Below are 22,144 nucleotides of genomic sequence, written 5' to 3'. Positions count from 1 at the left end.
ATGCAGGCTGCTTCCTCCGGTCAACTGACACAAAATAACTACACACGTCTAAGCTTTGCATGGGATAGGATTTTCTGATGAAAATTCTGACTCAAGTCTTCCATAGATGATAGTTTTTGAATACTTAGTATGCATGGTACACACGCTAAGTACTTCACATGGATTTGCTTATTTAATCCTCACATAAACCTATGATTCCAGCATTTTGGAGGTAAGACTTAGAGTAACTCACGGTCACAAAGTTTGGGGGAGCCATTTTAAGACATTACATAAAACTTTCTCTCTGTAATCCAAAAATCAGGCACAATAATGTGAATGGGTAGGGGAGTAGAAGAAAAAGTATTATTGAGAGTTCCTTTATTAAATGCGGGTTTTATACCTTAATTTTGGCTATTCAAGATACTTGTCAAATTCTTCAACCTTTTACTTCAGGAAATGAGAAACAAACACACTGAATATGTCAGTGATATATTAAAAAATGTACAATAATACACTTGAGATATGAAATGCTGCAACTTGAGATGGGAAATGCTACTTCTACAGATCATACTAAAAAAGTAAATGCTGCTTAAGGTACACTGTGACAGAAGATACAGGGTAAAAAACATGCACCCAAGAATCAGCGCTATGTCATTTTAATTAAGGACTTTACCATCTTGAGTGGTCTTCTTTACTATTACAAGTAAAAAAAACAAATTCTGAACATTTCCTAAGGCCTGCATAAAAAATTAAGCTTCTTTGCTTATACCCATTACTGGAGATAGTAGGAAAAAAAAGAAAAAGAAAAGAAAAGAAAAAAGAAAAAAAAAATTAAGCTTCTATGATTAAGCAAACTCCAGACCCAGATGATTCACTGGTAAATTCTATCAAACATTTAAAGAACAAATAATACCAATCCTTCATAGTCTCTTCCAGAAAATACAAAAGTGGGAAATATATCCCATTTTATTTCATGAGGCCAGAATTGCTCAAATACCAAAAGCAGTCAACTATATTAAAAGCAAATTATAGATCAATATCCCACATGAATATTAATCAGAGATCAGTAGACACTACAATTTAAAAAAAAAACCTAATATATCATCTTCATGACAAGAACTGCTTGCTATGTGTTATCTCACTATCATTTCTTGGAATGAAGTATTAACTTTAAAGATGCACTGGTTCCTTCCTGGTGCAACATTCTTTTTCCCCATTGCTTTTCCTGAGATTCTTCTTGGCTCTGAAGATCACCCTTCCCAACACCATTCCCTCCTCTAGAACTGTCACTCACAACAGTGTCCTTGTAATCAATTTATTAGGGTATGAAAGATACGGAGGTGGCCAACTGAGAATGATCTCTATCCACCACAGCCAAAGAGATTAAGAACAGCAGGCTCATCACTGAAAAAAGTTATCCCAAAAGAACCAAGAAAACACTGGCTACAAGATGGCACCACACTAAACACTAGAGGTATAAGTAAAATGCAAATAGCCTAAATTCAATGTTGTAATAATTACCTTCTTTTTACATAGGGAACACCTGCTGTTTATTCCTTTGTAGTGTAAGTCAAAGGGAAGTAGCCCTGCCCTTAGATATCCAGTATTGAAGAAACAGGCACACATTAATAAATTAACAAATCTGAGGTAGAGGCCCATTTTAAGCTTTTTACTAACATATTGTTTAACCTCAACCCTTTATTACTTACCAATGCTTTAACTTCCTGGGTATAAAATGCTAATAACTGGCTCAAAGAGCTCGGCAAAATACCTGACACATTAGAAATACAGGATGTAATGCATGAATGAATAAAGTTAAATGGGATTATTTAAACCCATGTCTACACTTTGACAGAGGTAACAAATAAAAATCAACAAATCAACAAGTCCTGCCTTTTATGCTTCGATAAACTTAAACTGAGTCACATCATTTTTCCTCACCTCTAACCACATTTCTCCCACAACAGCCTAGCATGTCCATTAAACATAGATGTCACTTTACACAACCACAGGAAATATATATTTTTAAAATTTGTATTTCCCTGTTCCTTCAAATGGTAGTTAGGCTGACTTCAATTAGATTTGTTTTGGTAAAAACAAACTACACTCAAACTTCATTAAATAAGCTAATTCCTAAAAAAAATACACAAGTAGATGAATATAAGACACCAAGATCAGGTATGTAGAAACAGAGATCTTATACCAAGAACCGTATGCTGTCCACCAAGCTTTGATCCATCCCGGCCAACTGTGACAGGTGGTCTTAGACCAGGCACTCTAATGACATGAATTTACAGGATAAATTCACAGGAGCAAAAAAGGCTATTTGAATCTCAGCTACATCAGTGTGGCTGACAGCAATAGCTAAGAAGCAGCTAATAGGTTTACTTTGTGATGTCACACAAAAAACTTCAAAATAGAAAATTAAACATTAGACTGCACGTAATAACATTAAAACACCAAAAGCAAAGTAATAAGAGTTCTGAGTAGAAAAATCAATACAAATTGAAACTAAAAGAAGACAAAAGGGGCCGGACACGGTGGCCCATTCCTGTAATCCCAGCACTTTGGGAGGCCAAGGAGGGTGGATCACCCGAGGTCAGAAGTTTGAGACCAGCCTGGCCAACATGATGAAATCCCATCTCTACTAAAAATACAAAGAAGTTAGCTGGACATAGTGTTGTGTGCCTGTAATCCCAGCTACTCAGGAGGCTGAGCCTGGAGAATCTCTTGAACCTAAGAAGCAGAGGTTGCCATGAGCTGAGAATGTGCCACTGCACTGCAGCTTGGGTGGCTGAGTCCTATAAAAAAAATAAAAAATAAAAAGAACACAGCAAAAGGGATCTGATTAAATGAAGCCAAATCACTTACATGACCCCTGACTACAATATGCAAACACTTCTAGCAAAGACAAGAGGGTGTCAAAAGATTTGAGCATTATCAGGTATGGCTCAAGCAAGATTCATCTATACTAACAATTATCTCATGTTTTCATGTTAAATATGTAATGCCAGATTAAGATATTATTCAGACAAATTTTATTTACATGATTACATATCACAAAGAATTTAAAATATGTCATAATTCTAGTCTTCAGGATTATGCTTTCAGAACTGGAAGAATTCTTGTTTTCTGGCACAAATTTCACTTCTAAGACAAATGGTATAAAAATATGTGATTGTACTTACTTGCTTTCTTATGTAGTAACTTGTGAGTAGCCCAACTTCCTTTAAAACATTCCTAGAAGAACAAAAAAGGAAACTAGTGTCAGGTCCTCCTTAATGAGAAACATTTTAAGAAATATTGTAAATAAGCAATAGTTATTGTAAACTATTTGCAAAAACCAAGACCTGTAACTTTGCAAATTAAATATTTGGGAAAAGCTTAACACCTGTTCAATATTCACTTCAAAAAGCAACCTAAACTTTACTTCAAATAATCAAGAAACATTAAGCTAAATGTTATATAGTAGTTACAGTTATATTTCAATTTCTATGTCAACAAATTATTCTGAAGTATTTCAAAAGAACCATTAGACAATTAACCAATCATACATTGGAAAAAATTGGAAGAAAATTTTTGCAGATTCTTATTTATAGTAACTAGATTCCCAATCAGTCATATACATACATCAACCATGTAACTGCTATGTGACACAGCCCTGAGGCCATAAGCTGTGCTGGGGAAGGGACTATATCAAAGCTTACCATTACTGCCCAGAGCCAAGCAGAGGGCCTGGCACATGCTAGAGTTTCAGTAAATGCTTCACTGAATGATCAGACTGATTAATAACTAGAAAGATTTTTCATTTAGGAAAAAATGTTCATGTAACATACTTCAGATAATAGTAAGAAGTGACAAACTGGGAAAATGAATCCAAGTAATTAATTGAATTCAAGTAAGGAACTCAAGTAATAAATGAAAAGAATAATCCAACCAGACATAGACTTTATTTATGTTTTGAGGCTGATGGCCTCTCCTTCAGAGTTTAAAGTTACTCAAATAAATTACTTAAAATGCTAAGAAAATTCACAAAGTCCTACAAATGTCTTATCTTTGTAAACATAAAACTAGTAAGACATGGACACAAAAAAAGCTAAGAAAAAAACACAGAAAAAATATCCCTAGGACAATGTAGTGATCAAATCATATTACACTAAAGCTGTTTTCTGTAAAGGTTTGCCCAAGGGGTTCTAAAGGATGAGTTTCTCCATCCTGTGCTAGAATCTTCACTACTTTCTCTTTATTCTTCCTGTAGCCTCCACAGACTGAAACAGTCAAGTAAAGAAAATCCAGGTCATGCCTATCTCTACAACCTACAACCTAAACAGATTTCAAATGCATAAAAAGGTATCTACAACATTAAAGATTTTTCAGTTTTGAAGCTAAAACTGAACTCAGTCTTTTGGGGAGGATGGGAATTGTGGTAAGCAAAATAATGGCCCCTCAAAGATGCCCATGTCCTATTCCTCAGAACCTGAGGAATGTGTAACTATGTTAGGTTATATGACAAAGGGGGTTTGACCTCTTGTTAAAAATAAAGAGCCATGTTATTCTCCACTTCAAATTAAATCAGAATCTCTGGGAATTTGCTATGTAGGTAATTCTTATTTCCAGTACTGCAAAACACTGAAGAATGAAAAAGAGTTAACAGAAGGTGCTCTCATTCCACTTCCAGAACAAGTCATTTCCTACTGAAACCACCACTGCAAAATTGTAACTGAAACAAGAAAGAGATCTTGCCTAACCAACTCCATCTTGCTTCTAACCTCCAAGCTGTGTCCTTGTTCATTCCTGGGCATAGGCCAAACTTATTCATTCCTGGGCATAGGCCAAACTAACTTTAGGAGAAACTTATAGTATAAAAAAGGGTTCCCCAAACCCCAGGCTACAAACTGCTACTGGTTGGTGCCCTGTTAGGAACCAGGCTGCACAACAGGAGGTGAGCAGCAGACAGGCTGGCATTATCGCATTACCAGGTGGAGCCTGAGCTCCACCTCCTGTCAAATCAGTGGTGGCATTAGATTGTCAGGAGTGCACAAACTCTATTGTGACCTGTACATGCAAGGATCCAGGTTGCACGCTCCTTATGAGAATCTAACTAATGCCTGAAGACCTGAGGTGGAGCAGTTTCCTCCTGAAACCATGTCCCAACCACCCTGAAGTCCATGGAAAAATTGTTTTCCACAAAACTGGTACCTGGTGCCAAATAGGTTGGGTACCAGTTAAAACAAAGAAATAACAGCTCTTTCCCAAACCAAACCCTTCTTGCCTGGAGACCAGACTGCCTTTGTAGGACTAAGAAATTAGCCAAAAGATTAGAAAGTATGTTTCAGGAGTCATGCAGCTGGAGGCTACAAGGTTCTGACCCTCCCCAAATATCCCCTGGGGATAACAACACTATGGTAGAGTGAAAGGCAACCTATGGAATGGGAGGAAAGATTTGTAAATAACATATCTGGTAATGGGCTGATATCCAGATCATATTTTATTTTATTTATTTATTTTTTTAGAAGGAAAGAAAAAAAAGAATGAAGAAGAGGAAGAAAAAGGAAGAGGAAGAGGAAGAAAAAGGAAGAGAAAGAGAGAGAGAGAATGGGAGTATTGCTTTCTTGCCCAGGCTAGAATGCAATTTAGTAATGGGTATTGAAAACCACTTTTATACCAATAATTATACTTAATGATGTAGACAGGAAGGAATAAGGGAAGAAAATAACAAACAAGCAGCCAACCAATATTTCATTTAAACCTATGAAATGCTATGCGATTACTGAGGAGTGATTTAGTTCCAATTATGTAGTCACTTTTGGAATAGGTGTGAGGTGGTAATGTATGTTTTGTGTATTTGAAGTGGAGAGTTCTATAAATGTTTATTAAGTTTACTTGTTCCGGGTCTGAGTTCAAGTCCTGGATGTCCTTGTTAATTTTCTGTCTCGTTGATCTATAGAATCGTTACCTCTTCTTGTTACATTGATCCTTTTGCCATTATGTAATGTCCTTCTTTGCCTCTTTTGATCTTTGTTGCTTTAAAGTCCACTTTATCAGAGGCGAGAATTGCATCTCCTGCTTTTTGTTTATTTGTTTATTTTTACTCTCTGTTTGGTTGGTAAATCTTCCTCCTTCTCTTTGTTTTGAGTCTTTGTGTATGGTTGCATGTGAGATGGGTCTGGATGCAGCATACCGATGCGTTTTGGCTTTTTATCCAATTAGAATATATGTAAGTTTAATACTGGTATTTGATGCTAGCTGGCTGTTTTGCCCATTAGTTGGTGTAAATTTTTCATTGTGTTAATGCTCTTTGCTTTTTGATATATTTTTGGAAAGGCTGATATTGGTTGTTCCTTTATATGTATAGTGCTTCTTTCAGAAGCTCTTGTAAAGCAGGCCTGGTGGCGGTGAAGTCTCTAAGTACTTGTTTGTTCGCAAAAGATTTAATTTTTCCTTCGCTCATAAAGCTTAGTTTGGCTGGATAGGAAATTGTGGGTTGAAAGTTCTTTTCTTTAAGGATGTTAAATATTGGTCCCCACTCTTTTCTGGCTTGTAGGGTTTCTGCTGAGAGATCTGCTGTTAAGTCTGATAGGTTTCCCTTTATGGGTAACCTGACCTTTCTCTCTGGCTGCCCTTAGTATTTTCTCCTTCATTTCAACCCTAATAAATCTGGCAATTATGTGCCTTGGGGTTGGTCTTCTTGAAGAATATCTTTGTGGTGTTCTCTGTATTACCTGGAGTTGAACATTACCCTGCTTTGCTAGGTTGGGAAAGTTTTCCTGAATGATATCCTGAAGAGTATTTTCCAACTTGGATTCATTCTCTTCGTCACGTTCAGGTACACCTATCAAACGTAAATTAGGTCTTTTCACATAGTCCCATATTTCCTGGAGACTTTGCTCATTCCTTTTTATCCTTTTTTCTCCAATCTTGTCTTCTCGTTTCATTTCACTGAGCTGGTCCTCGACTTCTGATATCCTTTCTTCTGCTTGATCAATTCGACTGTTTAAACTTGTGCATACTTGCGAAGTTCTCGTGTTGTGTTTTTCAGCTCCATCAATTCACTTATATTCTTCTCTAAATTGTCCATTCTCGTTAACATTTCGTCAAACCTTTTTTCAAGGTTCTTAGTTTCTTTGCATTGGGTTAGAACAAGTTCTTTTAATTCACAGAAGTTTCTTATCACCCACATTTTGAAACCTGCTTCTGTTATTAGAACACACTCCTTCTCCATTAAGCCTTGTTCCGTTACTGATGAGGAATTGCGATCCCCTGTAGAGGGAGAGGCATTCTGATTTTGAGTATTCTCTGCCTTTTTAGGCTGGTTTCTTCTCTTCATTATATATTTATCCCTCTGTCGTCTTTGTAATTACCGACTTTCTAACTAGGTCTCTGAGCAGACGTCCATCTTTTGATTCCCAGCGCCAAAATCTGAGCCATCCACTGCGCCGGCCAAAACAGCGGTGTTAAGATTGATGGTGCTTTTCTGCTCGGGAATCTCCAGACTCTGGAGAATCTCACCAAGAACTGCTGCGCTAAGGCACCAGCAAAACCACCGCGCCGGCCACAAGAGTCGCTCTGGCGACCCGTGGGGCTCCTCCACTGGGAATCCTCTGGTCCATGAGTAACAAATATTCATCTGAAAGTGTGGCGTCCTCTCGTTCTCTGCGCTTTCACTGGGAGCTACGTGCCCGAGCTGCTAGTGATCAGCCATTTTGGATCTCTCTCCCCCTCTCCCAGATCATATTTTAAAATTCCTACAACATCAAAAAATGAATTCACACAATTTTAAAAATGGGCAAAGGACTTAAATAGACATTTCTCCAAGGATGATAAATACTAGCCAATGAGCACATGAAAGGTGCTCAACATCACTAATCACCAGGAAAACGCAAATCAAAACCTCTATGAAGTATCAGCTCATACCCATTAGGATGACTACTATGAAAAAAGCAAAACAGAAAATAACAAACGTTGGTGGGGATGTGGAGAAATCAGAGCCCTTGTACATTGTGTTGGAATTGTAAAACAATCCAACCACTACAGAAAACAGAGAATTAACAGTTAATCCTCACAACACCACCAAGAGGTAGGTACTATTATTATAGGTATCTCATTTTACAAATAAGAAAGCTAAGGCACAGATTAACATGTCCAAAAAACAGAGAGGTAATTAATGACAAGTCCGGGTTTTGAATGCAGGGCCTCTTAAGACAGCATCCATGCTCTTAACCTCTATATATACATATGTAAAAGGCTGGAAAGATAAGAAACCAAACAGTTACAATCCCTTTAGGATGCTAGAATTATGATAGTTTTCACTTAACACACTTCTGTTTTAAATTTCTGCAAAGATTTTGCTTTTTATAAAAAATATTTAAAAGGAAATACTTGTATTTTGGAAAAAAATATTCAACTGAACAGCAAGGCCTCTATCCCTTCTAATAATCATTCATTTCCTTATATTTCTGTACTTGGACTCTTCCTTAAAGTAAAGCTAATCTGCTTGCTACTACATATATGCCTCAACTTGCTCCTACTTCTATAAACACATTCTTTCCCTGCAGAGAATGTCCTCTCCTTCACCTTAATATATACCTTTTTATTTACCTACTCATCTATTTGATTTTCACACCTATTTCATTTATCAAAATTCAGTTCTTAACTCCTTCATGAGGGCTTTCAGAGCTTGTCTTTACCTATACCATTGTTCATACTGTGCTGCTTTTAAAAACTGTCCTTTAGCTGTTTTATCTGTGTCCTCCACATTAGCATGTTCCTTGAAGATGTCACTACCCCTTTCTTCCAAAGGCAAGGACACTACATGAGGAAGTATACCTAGCACTCAGATCTAGATTTCTAAAAACATTCCTACCAGAAACCAGGGCTGCTTAGAAACATGACTGGTTGCAGATCTTGGGCAGGGAAAGTATAAGAGAATGTGTTTTATCATACGCCAGAGAGCTAAGAAGCAACCAGAGAGTAATGGAGAAGACTCAAAAGGATATAGAAGCCACTTTAAAGGTGATAACAATAATCAAATTTGAGACAATTTGAATATGAAAAAGAAAACAGTCTAAAGGTCCTAACTGAAAACAACAAACATTTGCAACTACTGGAAGTGACCAGTACACAACCATTATCTATCTTCTTGGTAGGAATGGTGGAACATAGTTCATTCACCAGTTGATAAGGGAAAACTCTTCATTACAGAAAAAAAAAAAATCAGCTATTAAATGACAGAATTTGGGAGAAAATCACCAGTTGCAACCTCCACCGAAATAATTATCAGGTAAGGATCATTGCGATGCTAAAACCAGTTGCAGAAAGATTGTTGAGAAAATGCATACTCTCTAAATGCCAGAGTATCATCCCACAGATTGTATGCCAATTGTGAGCTTAAAAAAAAAGTAGTGTATATTGTACTAAATATGTAGTTTCTTATCCCTCACTTCCAGCCTACCCTCCCTCTTTCTGAGTCTCCAAAGTCCATTATACCACTCTGAATGTCTTTGAGTACCCACAGCTTAGCTCCTACTTATAAGTGAGACCACATGGTACTTGGTTTTCCATTCCTGAGTTACTTCACTTATAATAATGGCCTCTGGTTCCTTCCAAGTTGCTGCAAAAGACATTATTTCATTCTTTTTTTAATGGCTGGGGAGTATTCCATGCTGTATATATATATCACATTTTCTTTACCTACTCATCAGCTGACACTTAAGTTGGTTCGGTATCTTTGCAACTGTGAACTGTGCTGCGATAAACACGTGTACAGATGTCTTTGTTATATAATGACTTCTCTTCCTTTGGGTATTCAGTGGTTTCTACGGTGATTGTACTAATTTACATTCACAACAGCAGTTAAGTATTCCCTTTTCATCACTCCATGCCAACATCTATTTTTTTTTTTTTTTTACTTTTTAGTAATGACTATTCTGGCTGGAGCAAGTTGTATCTCATTGTGGTTTTTAATTTGCATTTCCCTGATAATTAGTGATATTAAGCATAATTCATATGTTTTTTGGCCATATCTTCTTTTGAGAAAATTCTATTCTGGTCATTTGCCCACTTTTTGATGAGAATATTTGATTTTTTTTTTTTTTTTTTTTTTTTTTTTTTTTTTTGCTAATTTGTTTGAGCTCCTTGTATTCTGGGTATTAGTCTTTTGTCAGATGCATAGTTTGCAAATATTTTCTCCATTTGTAGGTTGTCTGTTTACTCTGATGATTTTTTTTTTTTTTTTTTTTTTTTTTTTTTTTGCCATGCAGAAGCTTTTTAATTATGTCCCACTTATTTATTTTAAAGTACAATCACTATGGAAAACATCTGGTATCATCAAAGTAAAGCTAAACATACAACCTATGACCCAAAAAATTTTCTCCTAGGAGTATACCCAAGAGCAATTCTTGCAAACAGGCACCAAGAGTCAGGCATAAGAATGTCCAGAGCAGTGCTATTTATAATAGAAAAACCTCTAACAACCCAAATTTCCATTAACAGAAGAATGAAAAAGTTATGACATACTAATTCATTGGAATATCACACAGCAGTGAAAACAATGAAAATGAATAAACTGGAGCTACACTAAAACAGAATAAATCTCAGGAACATAATAACAAACAAAAAACAACAAGAAAGGTATGTTGTAGAAGAATACATGTAATGATTTTTTTCACAAAAAAATTTCAAAAACATTAAAATACATTTTTTAAGAACTCAAACATGGAAATGCAAATGAACGATAAACACAAAATTCAGGATATGGAGTACCTCTTGGATGAGGGACAAGGACAAAGGAGCCTTCTGTTTTCACTTGTTTTCCTGGTAATGTTCTTTTTAATAAATTAGATGGTAGGTACATGGGCATTACTATAGCATGCATATTTAGATCCCATGGATGATTTATTGTGTTATTTTGTGTGTGTGTGTGTGTGTGTGCATCTGTCCACAGTTCCTGGCTAGTAACTCCCCTAGCCCTTGCTGCAATCTTGTCATAATATTGGGTGCTTTAGGGCTGGGAAAACAGACTCATTCCAACCTTCTCCTGCTCTCTTCCTTTCACCCTACCTGAAGGCAGGTCTCTAATCCCCACCCCCCATCTTTTAGATTGTGGATTGTAAGACTCTCATTCCAGAGAAGGTCCCACCCCATACCCTAAAGGAATGAAGCTTCCATAAAAACCCAATAGGACTGGGTTCAGAGAGTTCCGAATAGCTAGCTGAACACTGAACTTAGTGGAGGTCATGGAAGCTCAGCGTCCCTTCCCCGACTCCTTGCCCTATGCATCCCTTCATCCATATCCCCTGCAATATTCTTTACAATAAACTTGCAAAGTAAGTGTTCCTGAGTTCTGTGAGCTGCTCTAGCAAATTAATCAAACCCAAAGCGGGGGCATGGGAACTCCAACTTGATGCTAGTAAAGTTTTAAGTTCTGGAGGCCCAAACTTGACTGGTGTCTGAAGGATGTGGGAAAGGAGCAGTTTTGAAGACTAAGCCCTCAATCTGTGGGATCTGACACTATCTCCAGGTAAATGGTGTACGAAATGAACTGAAGGACACCTAGTTGGTGTCCACTGCAGAAATAATTGCTCACTTGTTAGTGAGGAAAAACACCCCATACATTTGGTTATAAAAGTCTTCTGTGTTGATGACTGTTGTGCTATGAGAACAGAGGGAATAAAGTTTGAGGTTTTTTTCCCCAAACATTTACTAATATTTTATTCTACTCAATATCAAAAACAAGTTAGAAAACAAACATCTATAGATTCTGACTTTATGGTTCTTAAAACTTTAATTCTAAAGCAATAAATTATTCTATCATTTGTTTAGTAGAGAACAGTGAGAAGTTATCAGTATTCTAAGAATCAATCCCATCCCTATTACCAGTTAGTGAAATAATTAGTAATAACATAAATTCCCACTCAGAAGACAAAAAAAAGTTATGCCATGTCTAAAACCTAAAGGCACTTACATTTACCTATTTTATTGAATGATTTAAAGCCTGTAACTTCCTGGATAAGATAAGGTTAAACTTCAGAGAATGTGAGGCAAAGATGGGTTTGCACTTTTGAACTTAAATCAAGGCAGAATCATTAAACACACATTCAAAACACTGAGAAGTCTCTGTTACCTCCCACTTTATAATGATAAGGGAAATTGCTGAAGTTATAATTTCACTTATCATTTATATCCTAACCACTCTTTAAAGGGTTGAGCCTGTGACCCAGATAAATGACACATAAGCAGATAGCAGACCCCAATTAACAAGGGCTTTTTTTGGGTTTTTTTTTTTTGAGACAAAGTCTCATTCTGTTGCTCAGGCTAGAGTGCAGTGGCGCAATCTCAGCTCAATGCAACCTCCACCTCTTGGGTTCAAGCGATTCTTTTGCGTCAGTCTCCCAAGTAGTAGCTGGGATTACAGGCATGCACCATCACCACTCAGCTAATTTTTATATTTTTAGTAGAGACAGGATTTCGCCATGTTGACCAGGCTGATCTTATAGCAAGAGACCCGCCTGCCTCAGCCTCCCAAAGTGCTGGGATTACAGGCATAAGCCACCACAAGCCTGGCCTTTTTAGAAACGCTTTCTAACAGACATGGCACAGCTCTGGTATATCAGGAAGAAATCTTTACTGAGACTTGCAATAAGTCAGGTTACTGGAGATAAAAACAAGAGAGAACTTACTTACAACTTATAAAGCATGAGAAGTTCCATGGGGTCCCTATCCTAGTTTCATCTAAAAGCTGCCCCACACACACAAAATGAGGAAGGCAGGCCTGGCTTACAGAGTGTTTTGAATTGCACTTTATTCAAAGCCAGAGACAAGACTGATACCAATCAAAGAAATCAAAGTAAAATACTTACAATTGTTGAGCTAGAAGCACTACCTGCCCAAGCATGAATAAAAGAATGCTTCATGTTAAAACTGCAAGGTCAGGAGAAGTTCAGGATCAAGCAGAAAGGGTTATAATTACATTTATATTCCATTACACTAAAACTTTAATACAGAATGAAGCTCAATGGTTGCTTTATAAAGTATTTCTGCCTATTTAAATCTATCTAAAAGGGTTTGCTATTACAGTAATAGCAAAGACAATTACAGAACCAGTTACTATGCTACTGCTTTTCTTCCTAATATCTAGAGTTGGAATGAGCTTAGCTACGTACTCATGTCTGTCACCCCTACCAAATTTACTAAAACCTAACAAAAATTTTGCAAATATGCTATACATGAAAAAGATTCACCTTAAAAAACCGTTAACTAACACTTGATTTCAATCCACAAACTAAATGAACAGTATAAGATCACATTTCCTATAGCACTTCAATTTCCAAAAAGATAACTCAAAGGCTTGTATAACTTTTGATTGCCTACCAACCAAATGATGCTTGTTTTGTTTTGTTGTTGTTTTTTCTTTTTTACAAATTCTACCGTAATACAGATATACTTCATGCCAAAACTTCACAGGTTACAGAAGGCCCTCAAACCAACAATAATTCACTAAGTACTCTGTGAGAACTACTGTTCTGGACAAGGACATAGAATCAGCTTAGGATGGTTCAATCCTGGGTTCATGTACCAATTCATGTACCATTATTCTACGTTCCTGAGTAAGTCAAAATGATTTAAATTTTCCAGGAACATTTATTGAAGAGTAAACAGCAGCTAAAAAATTGAAAAGAAATTAAATTCAAGTATAAGTGAATAAATAAATGACAGTGCATTCATAACAGTCTTTATAAAGGATAATGTAAATGTAGCCACGACATGACACTACCAAAACACTGGTTAAGACACAAGGATGAGAAAATTCTCTAAGATTATATGTACTACGGTTGCCATTTCTGTAAAAACATACACAACTATGTGCACATGAATAAATACGCAAATATGTTCTTAAGAATACACACCAAAATTTCACAGAAATGATCATTGGATAACTAATTATTTTCACCTATATTCTCTATTTTTCTACAATAAAAATTCATGAAATTATTTTTGTTTTAAAAAGACTCATAATTTCTCTTTACCTTCATCCTATCTTTTTGCTTATAAGAAGCTATGAGATTTGTACCTAAATCCAGCTAACTTACAATCAGTGTCTAAGGGTGGTGTGAAGTGATATGAAGAACTTAAAGAAAATTCCTATAAATAAAAAAGCAGAACATGATAATATCTCCAATGATGAAGATGAATTCCAGAAACACCCTGCACTGGCAGGAACATTGTTACTAAAGGAGAAAGTTTCAGAGGACAGGGTTGCATTTCAAAGATACTACATGCCTTCCCTACCTTCTAACTCCAACCTACAAGACATTCAATAAGACTTTCTTCCAGCCGGGTGCAGTGGCTCATGCCTGTAATCCTAGCACTTTGGGAGGCTGAGGCAAGTGGATTTCCTGAACTCAGGAATTTAAGACCAGCCTGGGCAACATGGCGAAACTTTGTCTCTACCAAAAACACAAAAAATTAGCCAGGTGTCGTGGCTCGGACCAGTGGACCTAGCTACTTGGAAGGCTAAGGTGGGAGGACTTGACCTGGGAGGGGCAAGTTACAGTGAGCCAAGATCATGCCACTGCACTCCAACACTCTAACCTGGGTGACAGAGTAAGACCCCATCTCAAAGAAAAGAAAAGAAAAGAAAAATTGTCTTATTGTTAAAAAAAAAAAAACTTTCTGGATTCACTTAATCATGCTACCTGCCACTTCTTTGAAAGAATCTATTATGGGATTTGTCAAAAATATTCATAAACAAGTAACATTTCTCTTCAAAGATTTTTAAGCCTTCCCTGGTACTAATTTTAATAACATTATATACAAGGTTATATGCATAATAAAGCCCAAATTTACTATACACTGTATTAAGCACTCTGGACGCTCTCTTATTCACCTTCCACTCAACTCCATGAACAGGATACTTCATTAGGCATAGGAGGGGACTTACCCAGGGACACAGGAGAAAAATCCAGGTCTCCTTACACTTACACTATGCTTACTACCTTTTATGTCTTTATGCCTTATAAATATAAACAGCTACAAATCACTCAGGTCCCTCCCAGCTGACCCTCTAACCAGAGGAGATAGCAACTGTCCTATGCGATTCACAAAGTTAAACAGTAGCTAAAAAACTGAAAAGTAACTAAATTCAACCATAAGCAAATAAATGACAATATATCCACAATATAGTATACTGTTCAGCATTTACAAAGGATAATGTAAACACAGAAATTTGTTTTCTATTGCAAGACCACTAATTTCCTTTCTTTCCTTTAATGAACTGAGTGCCAACTATGGGCAAGACACTTCGGAAAATACAAAAATGAGTAACACACACCCTCTGTCCTCGAAAAATTCTTACACATAAATGAAAAATACATACACAAATAGGAAGGAACACTTCTATCAATAAATACAATCGAACATCAAGAACTCTTGGAAAACTCAATTTTCAAGTAAAACTAGTTGTGTTCCTCTAAAGAACAAAAGCTTTTCTTAAAATTAAACATCCTACGCCGAGTGGTGGCCCACACCTGTAATCCCAGCACTCTGGGAGCCAAGGCGGGCGGATCACAAGGCCAGGAGATGGAGACCATCCTGACTAACACAAGGAAACCCTGTCTCTACTAAAAATACAAAAAATTAGCCAGGCGTGGTGGCATGCACCCATAGTCCCAGCTACTCAGGAGGCTGAGGCAGGAGAATCGCTTAAACCTAGGAGGCGGAGTTCACAGTGAGCAGAGATCATGCCACTGCACTCCAGCCTGGGCAACAGAGCAAACTCCACCTCAAAAAAAAAAAAATTAAGCATCCTAGATAAAATATTTCTACCTTCCTAAACATAAAACAGTATAACAGTAAAACGAGCTAACATTCATTAAGTTTACTAATTGCATGTAGTCTGCATCAAAACCCTTAGGTAGGTATTATAAATAGCCCCATTTCAAAAAGATACAGCTGAAAAAGAGAGAGGTTATTTGCCAAAAGTCACATAACCAGTAAATGATGGGCTCTCTATTCTGCCTTTTGATGTATTTATTCATTAATTCAAATATTTAATGGCCACCTACTGCATACAGAGAACATTATATGAGGAAATGAGGACAGGGCAGTGAACAAGATAGATCATTCATGAAGTTCACCTTCTGACTAAAAAACAGATATTCTCATTTTTCTAACAAGTAAGGTAATCACAGATTGTACAAAATGTTACAAAGGAATAAACAAGGTGGTGTGACCAAGTAACTGGGAATGCCATACTTCTAATGGTGTGATAGAAAGGCTTCTTGCAGTTTTGTTCTGTTTGTTCCCAAAGACAAGCTGCCTAGACAGCCAGGCCAGGGACCAGAGCAGTAAAAGAAAGACCACTTCTAGTAAAAATGATCAGAAGTGTTAAAGAAACTCCCTAATTTCTTCTTTTTTGAGTTGGAGTCTCATTCTGCTGCCCAGCATGGAATGCAGTGGTGCAATCTGTGCTCACTGCAACCTCCACCACCCAGGTTCAAGGGATTCTTGTGCCTCAGCCTCCCAAGTAGCTGGGGCTACAGGCGTGTGCCACCACGCCCAGCTAATTTTTGTATTTTTAGTAGAGACAGGGTTTCGACATGTTGCCAAGGCCGATCTCGAACTCCTGACCTCAGGTGATCCACCTGCCTGTGCCTCCCAAAGTACTGAGATTACACGCGTGAGCCACCATGCCCGGCCAAGCCCATATTTTATCACAGATGTACAAAGTGGCTTAGGATAAGTTACAGTGACTTGATCAAGGTCCCAAGCTGGGACTGAGGGAATAGCTGTGATTTCAGAAGACAGGTGACATTTTGGAAAGGAAAGAATATAAACACAGCCTTTGGCTAGAGCAAGAGACTCAGAAGAGGGGCCCTGATTGTGAGGCTGGAATCCTGAAAGCAACAGGGTTATAAGCATAATCAGACTGCGGGAAAAATAACTTCTGTACAAAAGGTTTTGTGTGGTTGGGTTTTTCTGTGGGTGTCTGCAAGGGGAGGAATTACAGTAGAGAAATAAATTAAGAGACTGGACAACTGATTTGGTGGGAAATTTTAAAAGCTGGCCATAGGAGGTAGTAACAGAAATGAAGAAAGAGACAGCAGCGACAGCCACTCTGGGAATATGTGAATGTCTAACAGTGATACCAGAAATATACCTGCAGAATCCAACATCTAAATACCTCCAATCCTAAAATACAGACTAAACCCTGGATGTTTTGTTTTCACAAATGTGTCTAACATTTTTTCACAAACTCCAATGTTTCACGAATGTGGTTTCAGGCTAACTTTTAAAAATTTTATATGGAATTAATATACATATTAATTCATTTATCATTGCAAAATGATAAATGTTTAAAAGTTATTCTACTCAAATGGCACACAACTGTCAAAAGCAAACTACTGTTTCTTAAGTTCAGGTCCCACACTGGCCACAAGATAGAATTTGGAAATTTTAAAGAATCTAATGGACCTGTACTAGGTTTAACACGAGTAATACTCAACATGTTAAACCTAGTACAGGTCCTTTAGATTGTTGAGTAATGCTATTTTTAGATCCAGCAACACTACTCCACGTGCAAGTTTTTCCAAATGATACTAACAAGGTCAAGGATCATATCCTATCTAAAACCAAGACTATATAACACAGCTAAGACCTCTTGCAATGGCTTAGCTACAAGTACTATGACGCAGATTGTATTTATTTATGCTGTACGTTGGAAAATATCTTTTATTATTTGTATTGTGCTCATATTATATGCCTTCATTATTCATATTTTTATTTATGGCAGTGTTAAATCGTACTACAATCCTTTAAAACATAAAAGGCCTTACATTGTAACAGCATTTCACGTTCCTAGGATAATTTGGGTCTCAGAAGAAACTTGTGAAATTTACAAGGAAAGTTGTAATCATCCCTTCTGTACAGGGTAACACTGGCACTCAGAAAGATTAAGTAACTTGACTAAATTCACGATCTCACAGTAATTGGCAAGGGCAGGGCCCCAATCAGGTCTTCTAACTATTCCTGCTCTCCTCCCCACAGGGCACTACCAATTTAATATTTGAATATTCATGTGCCTCTCTTCAGTAAACCTGGACTGTAACTAAGGGCCATACTATTTCCACCCAGCCCTTATCCTAAGTCTCTAAATGCGGAAGCAACACTAGTACTCTTTAGTAAACAGACACACGAGCACACACGTCAGTCAGGACCCCATTCAGCGCTGGGTTTGCTCTCTACTGCACAAAACTTAATACACTACAGCCTTCATGCGTAATCCTCAATGGAACTGTCCTTTTCACTCTGCGAAATTCAGTCACTGACAGGTGACTCATCCTGTTAACTTACAGATTTGTAAATCAATAATTCTGGATGCTGAAGGAAAAGAATGAATTACACAGACCTCTCCTTACCCACCCTCAAAGTTGCTTAAGTGTCAAACCACAGTAGTAAAGCACAAAGAAGTGGAGCCAGAGCCAGCTAGCGTTCCTCCTCATTGCGACTCCGACCGTCCTCGGGCCACCTATCTCTCAGAGCCCGGCGGGTGGCTTCCGCCCCCCATCCCGCAGGGACCCCAGGTACGGCCCAACCCCGTAGCCTAGAGCGTCCAGACCCGAGCCCCGCCAGAGCTGCGGCTATGGAGGCTCGCGACGCTCTGGCTGTCCGCTATCCCGGCGCCGCTACCTGTCCCCGGCACCCTGCACACCTGGCGGCCCCCGCCCCAGCGCAAGGAACTGGCCCCAAAACGCAGAGCCCTAGCGAGGCCGCGCAACTCCGGGTGAGCCCGCTTCCGCCCCAGCCCACATGGCCGCAGCGGTCCGCGCCCCCGCGAGAGCCCCGCGCGACTCGGGAGGAACCCGCGGCCCCCGGAGACCAGAGGGGGCGTTGGCGACGCGGGTTGGGGGAGGAGGAAGCGCGGCCGAGGGGAAGAGGAGGAGCGCGTCCCGACTCGCCGCAAGGGCGGGAGGAGCCGGCAGGGGAGAGGCGAGAGGGGTCCCGCGGCGGCGGACCCGTGGGGCAGCGGGCATCTACCTGCGAGCAGAAGTACGAGCCCTGGATGCCCAGCTTGATGCAGGTGGGACACTGGAGCTTGGCCTCGCTGCTGCAACCGTCTGTCTCGCATACTCGCGTCTCCACGGCCGCCATGCTGTCTGCCCGCTGTAGGAGCGCCTCACCGAGGAAGAGGAGGCGGCGGGAGGGAGGAACGGCCGGTCGAAGGGGAGGGGAGAGCGACCGAGCCAGGGGAGGAACTCAGCCAGCCGCGGGCCTGGGCGAGGGAGGGGGAGGAGCCCAGCGCTGGCCGGGACCACGCAGCGCGCCCCGCCCCGCCCCGCGCGCGCAGCTGGTGCCCCGCCCCGCCACCTTTGCCCCGCCCCGCTTCAGCGGTGCCTGCCTGCACCCGCCTCCCGGCGGCTCGCACAGGGAGGCAGCGAGGGAGCTCCGCTGGGCCCCAATGCTCGGCGCCCTCGGGCGTCTGCCGGCGCCTGGCAGTGAGAAGCCGCCCTCACGCGGCGCACGCTCTGTACCTACAATCAGATAAGGCAGTCGTCCTCACTGACGCACGCCCAAGAGCCCTGAACATACCCGACACACGCAGGCGGCCGGAGAGGGCGCTGCGCTCCTCTGCGTTGGTTTCTCCCGGCCGCTCCTTGGGGAGCAGTCTCCTAGGTTACGCCTGTTTCTCACTGACAGTGTCGGGTCTGAGGCCTAAGGACCACCGCTCATTCACAGAAAGGAGAGCCATAGAGCTGTCAACGAGACGGTGGGCTGGGATTCACATCTGCCCTCCCTCCTGCCCGATTTTTTTTCACACACCGGCCCCTATTCAAAACCGATAGTGCTAGTCAACTGTTAGGTAGTCAATACAAATAACCATTTGTTTTTATAATCCCAGTTGATTGCTTCAGCGGTAAATAGGGGAGAATTGTGCTGATACTGAGATATCAGTCGAAAGAAGCTGTAGAGGCCTTCTGCTGCGAACCTGTTGCCTCAATCTTTTCAGCTGTATCCCAGATCCCCAGTGTTCTAACTCATGCTTGAGTGCCTACCTGTCACTAGGGAGGAGCGAGAAACTTGTATTTACTGATCACAAAAGGCTGTGAACTTTGTTATATTGTATTTTTTTAAATTTCTCCGTACTTAATACACCCGAAAAGCTCATATTACATTTATTTTTAAGAACTTTGTTTTGGCCAGGAGCGGTGGCTCATGCCTGTAATCAATCCCAGCATTTGGGAGGCCAGGGCACCGAGGCCAGCAGATTCTTTGAGGCCAAGAGTTCGAGACCAGCGTGGCAATATGGCAAAACCTGTCTCTACAAAAACTAAAAAAACTTAGCAGGGTGTGATGGTGGGCGCTTGTAGTCCCAGGAGCTGAGGAGGCTGAGCGGGGATCCGTTGAGCCTGGGTGGTCAAGGTTACAGTGAGCTATGATCCCGCCCCTGTACTCCAGCCCAGGCAGCAGAGCAAGACCATGTCTCAAAAAAAAAAAAAAAAAAAAAAAAGAACTTAGTTTTGCAATATAAGCAGTACAAATGATATAATAAAATCAAGTAATATAAATGTTTACATGCATACATACATATATTTTTGTATATAAGAAAAAACAGTATTATGAGTATGTATGAATATATGTATGTATATATAAAATATTTTTAAATAAAAACTGTACCATACCATGTACAGTAATTTACTTACCTGATTTCTTCAATTACTATGATGTGAACTTTTTGTTTACTATTTGGTTTTTCTTTGAGACATCGTCTCATTCTGTCAACCAAGAGTTGACAGAATGGAGTGCAGTGGTGCTCACAGCTCACTGCAGCCTTGACATCCTGAGCTCAAGTGATGTTCCAGCCTCAGCCTCTGGAGTAGCTAGGACTACAGGCACATGGCACCTTGCCAAGCTAATTTTTTAGCTTTTTTGTAGAGACGGGGTCTCACTATGTTGTCCAGGCTGGTCTCAAACTCCTGGGCTGAAGTGATCCTGTCACCTCCACCTCCCAAAATGCAGGGATTACTGGCATAAACCACTGCACCCAACATGTGAACTTTCTTTGTTGTCATCAATTATACTTTTACCACATAATTTTAATGTCTGCATAATATTCTATTGTATGGATAACTTACCGAACCAAATCCACTAATAACGGACATCGAGGTTATTTTTAATTGTTATCTATTATAAACAAGGTTTCAGTGAATATCCTTTTAGCTAAAACTTTGCATACATCCTTATCTACTTAGGAGACATATGTCTCTAAGTAAGAGGACATGTCTCTAAGTAAGAGGAACCATGTCTCTCTTATTTGTTTCCTATTGCATCCCTAGTACCCACAATGAGGCTGGCACAGAATAAGCATTGCATTTGTATTAATCAGGGAAGACTAATGGCTGTAACAATCTCAAAACTCTGGGGACCTTAAGAAAATCAAAGTTTATTTCTCTCTTATGTCACAGTCAGCTATAAACCAGCCAGGGGAGCCTTTCCTTAGCAAAGATCTCAGATCCATCTTGTGGCTCCACCAACTCCAAAGTTCTTGGAGTACCCACCCAAGGAGAGGCGGGCCCATAAATGTACAAAATCATTGATGAGATTTGACAGGCTGGCCAGGCGCGGTGGCTCACACCTGTAATCCCAGCACTTCAGAAGGCCAAGGCGGGCAGATCACAAGGTCAAGAGATCGAGATCATCCTGATCAACATGGTGAAACCCTGTCTCTACTAAAAATACAAAAATTAGCCAGGCATGCTGGCACGTGCCTGTATTCCCACCTACTCAGGAGGCAGAGACAGGAGAATCACTTGATCCTGGGAGGCAGAGGTTGCAGTGAGCTGAGATCATGCCACTGCACTCCAGGCTGGTGACAGAGTGAGAATCCATCTCAAAATTTAAAAAAAAAAAGAAAGATTTGACAGGCCAAACCTGGGAGTGATGTATTTCACTCTACTCCATTCCACTGTACAGAATTCAGTCATTGACCACACCTTATTCTGAGGATTGCTAGAAAATGTAGTTCAGCAGTGGCCTTGGGAATAAAACAGAATTGGTTTGATCAACATCTAGCCAGTCTTTGCTACAACAATTGATAAATATTTACAGAATAAATACATTAATAAATAAATAAAATATACATATCTAAATGTAACCTAATATCCATTTGGTT

General features: G+C 39.6%; 1 protein-coding gene across 1 annotated transcript in view; it reads right to left on the bottom strand.

The window, feature by feature from the left end:
* METAP1 (methionyl aminopeptidase 1) overlaps positions 1-19,175 on the bottom strand; it is a 53,098-nt gene extending 33,923 nt beyond the window's left edge. Inside the window, exons 1-2 of the mRNA XM_012474818.2 lie at positions 19,012-19,175; positions 3,168-3,219 (exon numbers count right to left, since the gene is read on the bottom strand). Of these exons, the coding sequence (XP_012330241.1) occupies positions 3,168-3,219; positions 19,012-19,125 (166 nt within the window). The 5' untranslated portion in view covers positions 19,126-19,175. The remainder of the gene's footprint in view (positions 1-3,167; positions 3,220-19,011) is intronic.
* Positions 19,176-22,144: the final 2,969 nt, after the last annotated feature.

The sequence above is a fragment of the Aotus nancymaae genome, unplaced genomic scaffold, assembly GCF_030222135.1.
Source record: "Aotus nancymaae isolate 86718 unplaced genomic scaffold, 86718_ANA_hifiasm-v0.15.2.pri h1tg000006l, whole genome shotgun sequence".
Taxonomy (NCBI): domain Eukaryota; kingdom Metazoa; phylum Chordata; class Mammalia; order Primates; family Aotidae; genus Aotus; species Aotus nancymaae.
The sequence above is the reverse complement of the archived record's forward strand: the minus strand, read 5'-3'. Positions and strand labels throughout refer to the sequence as shown.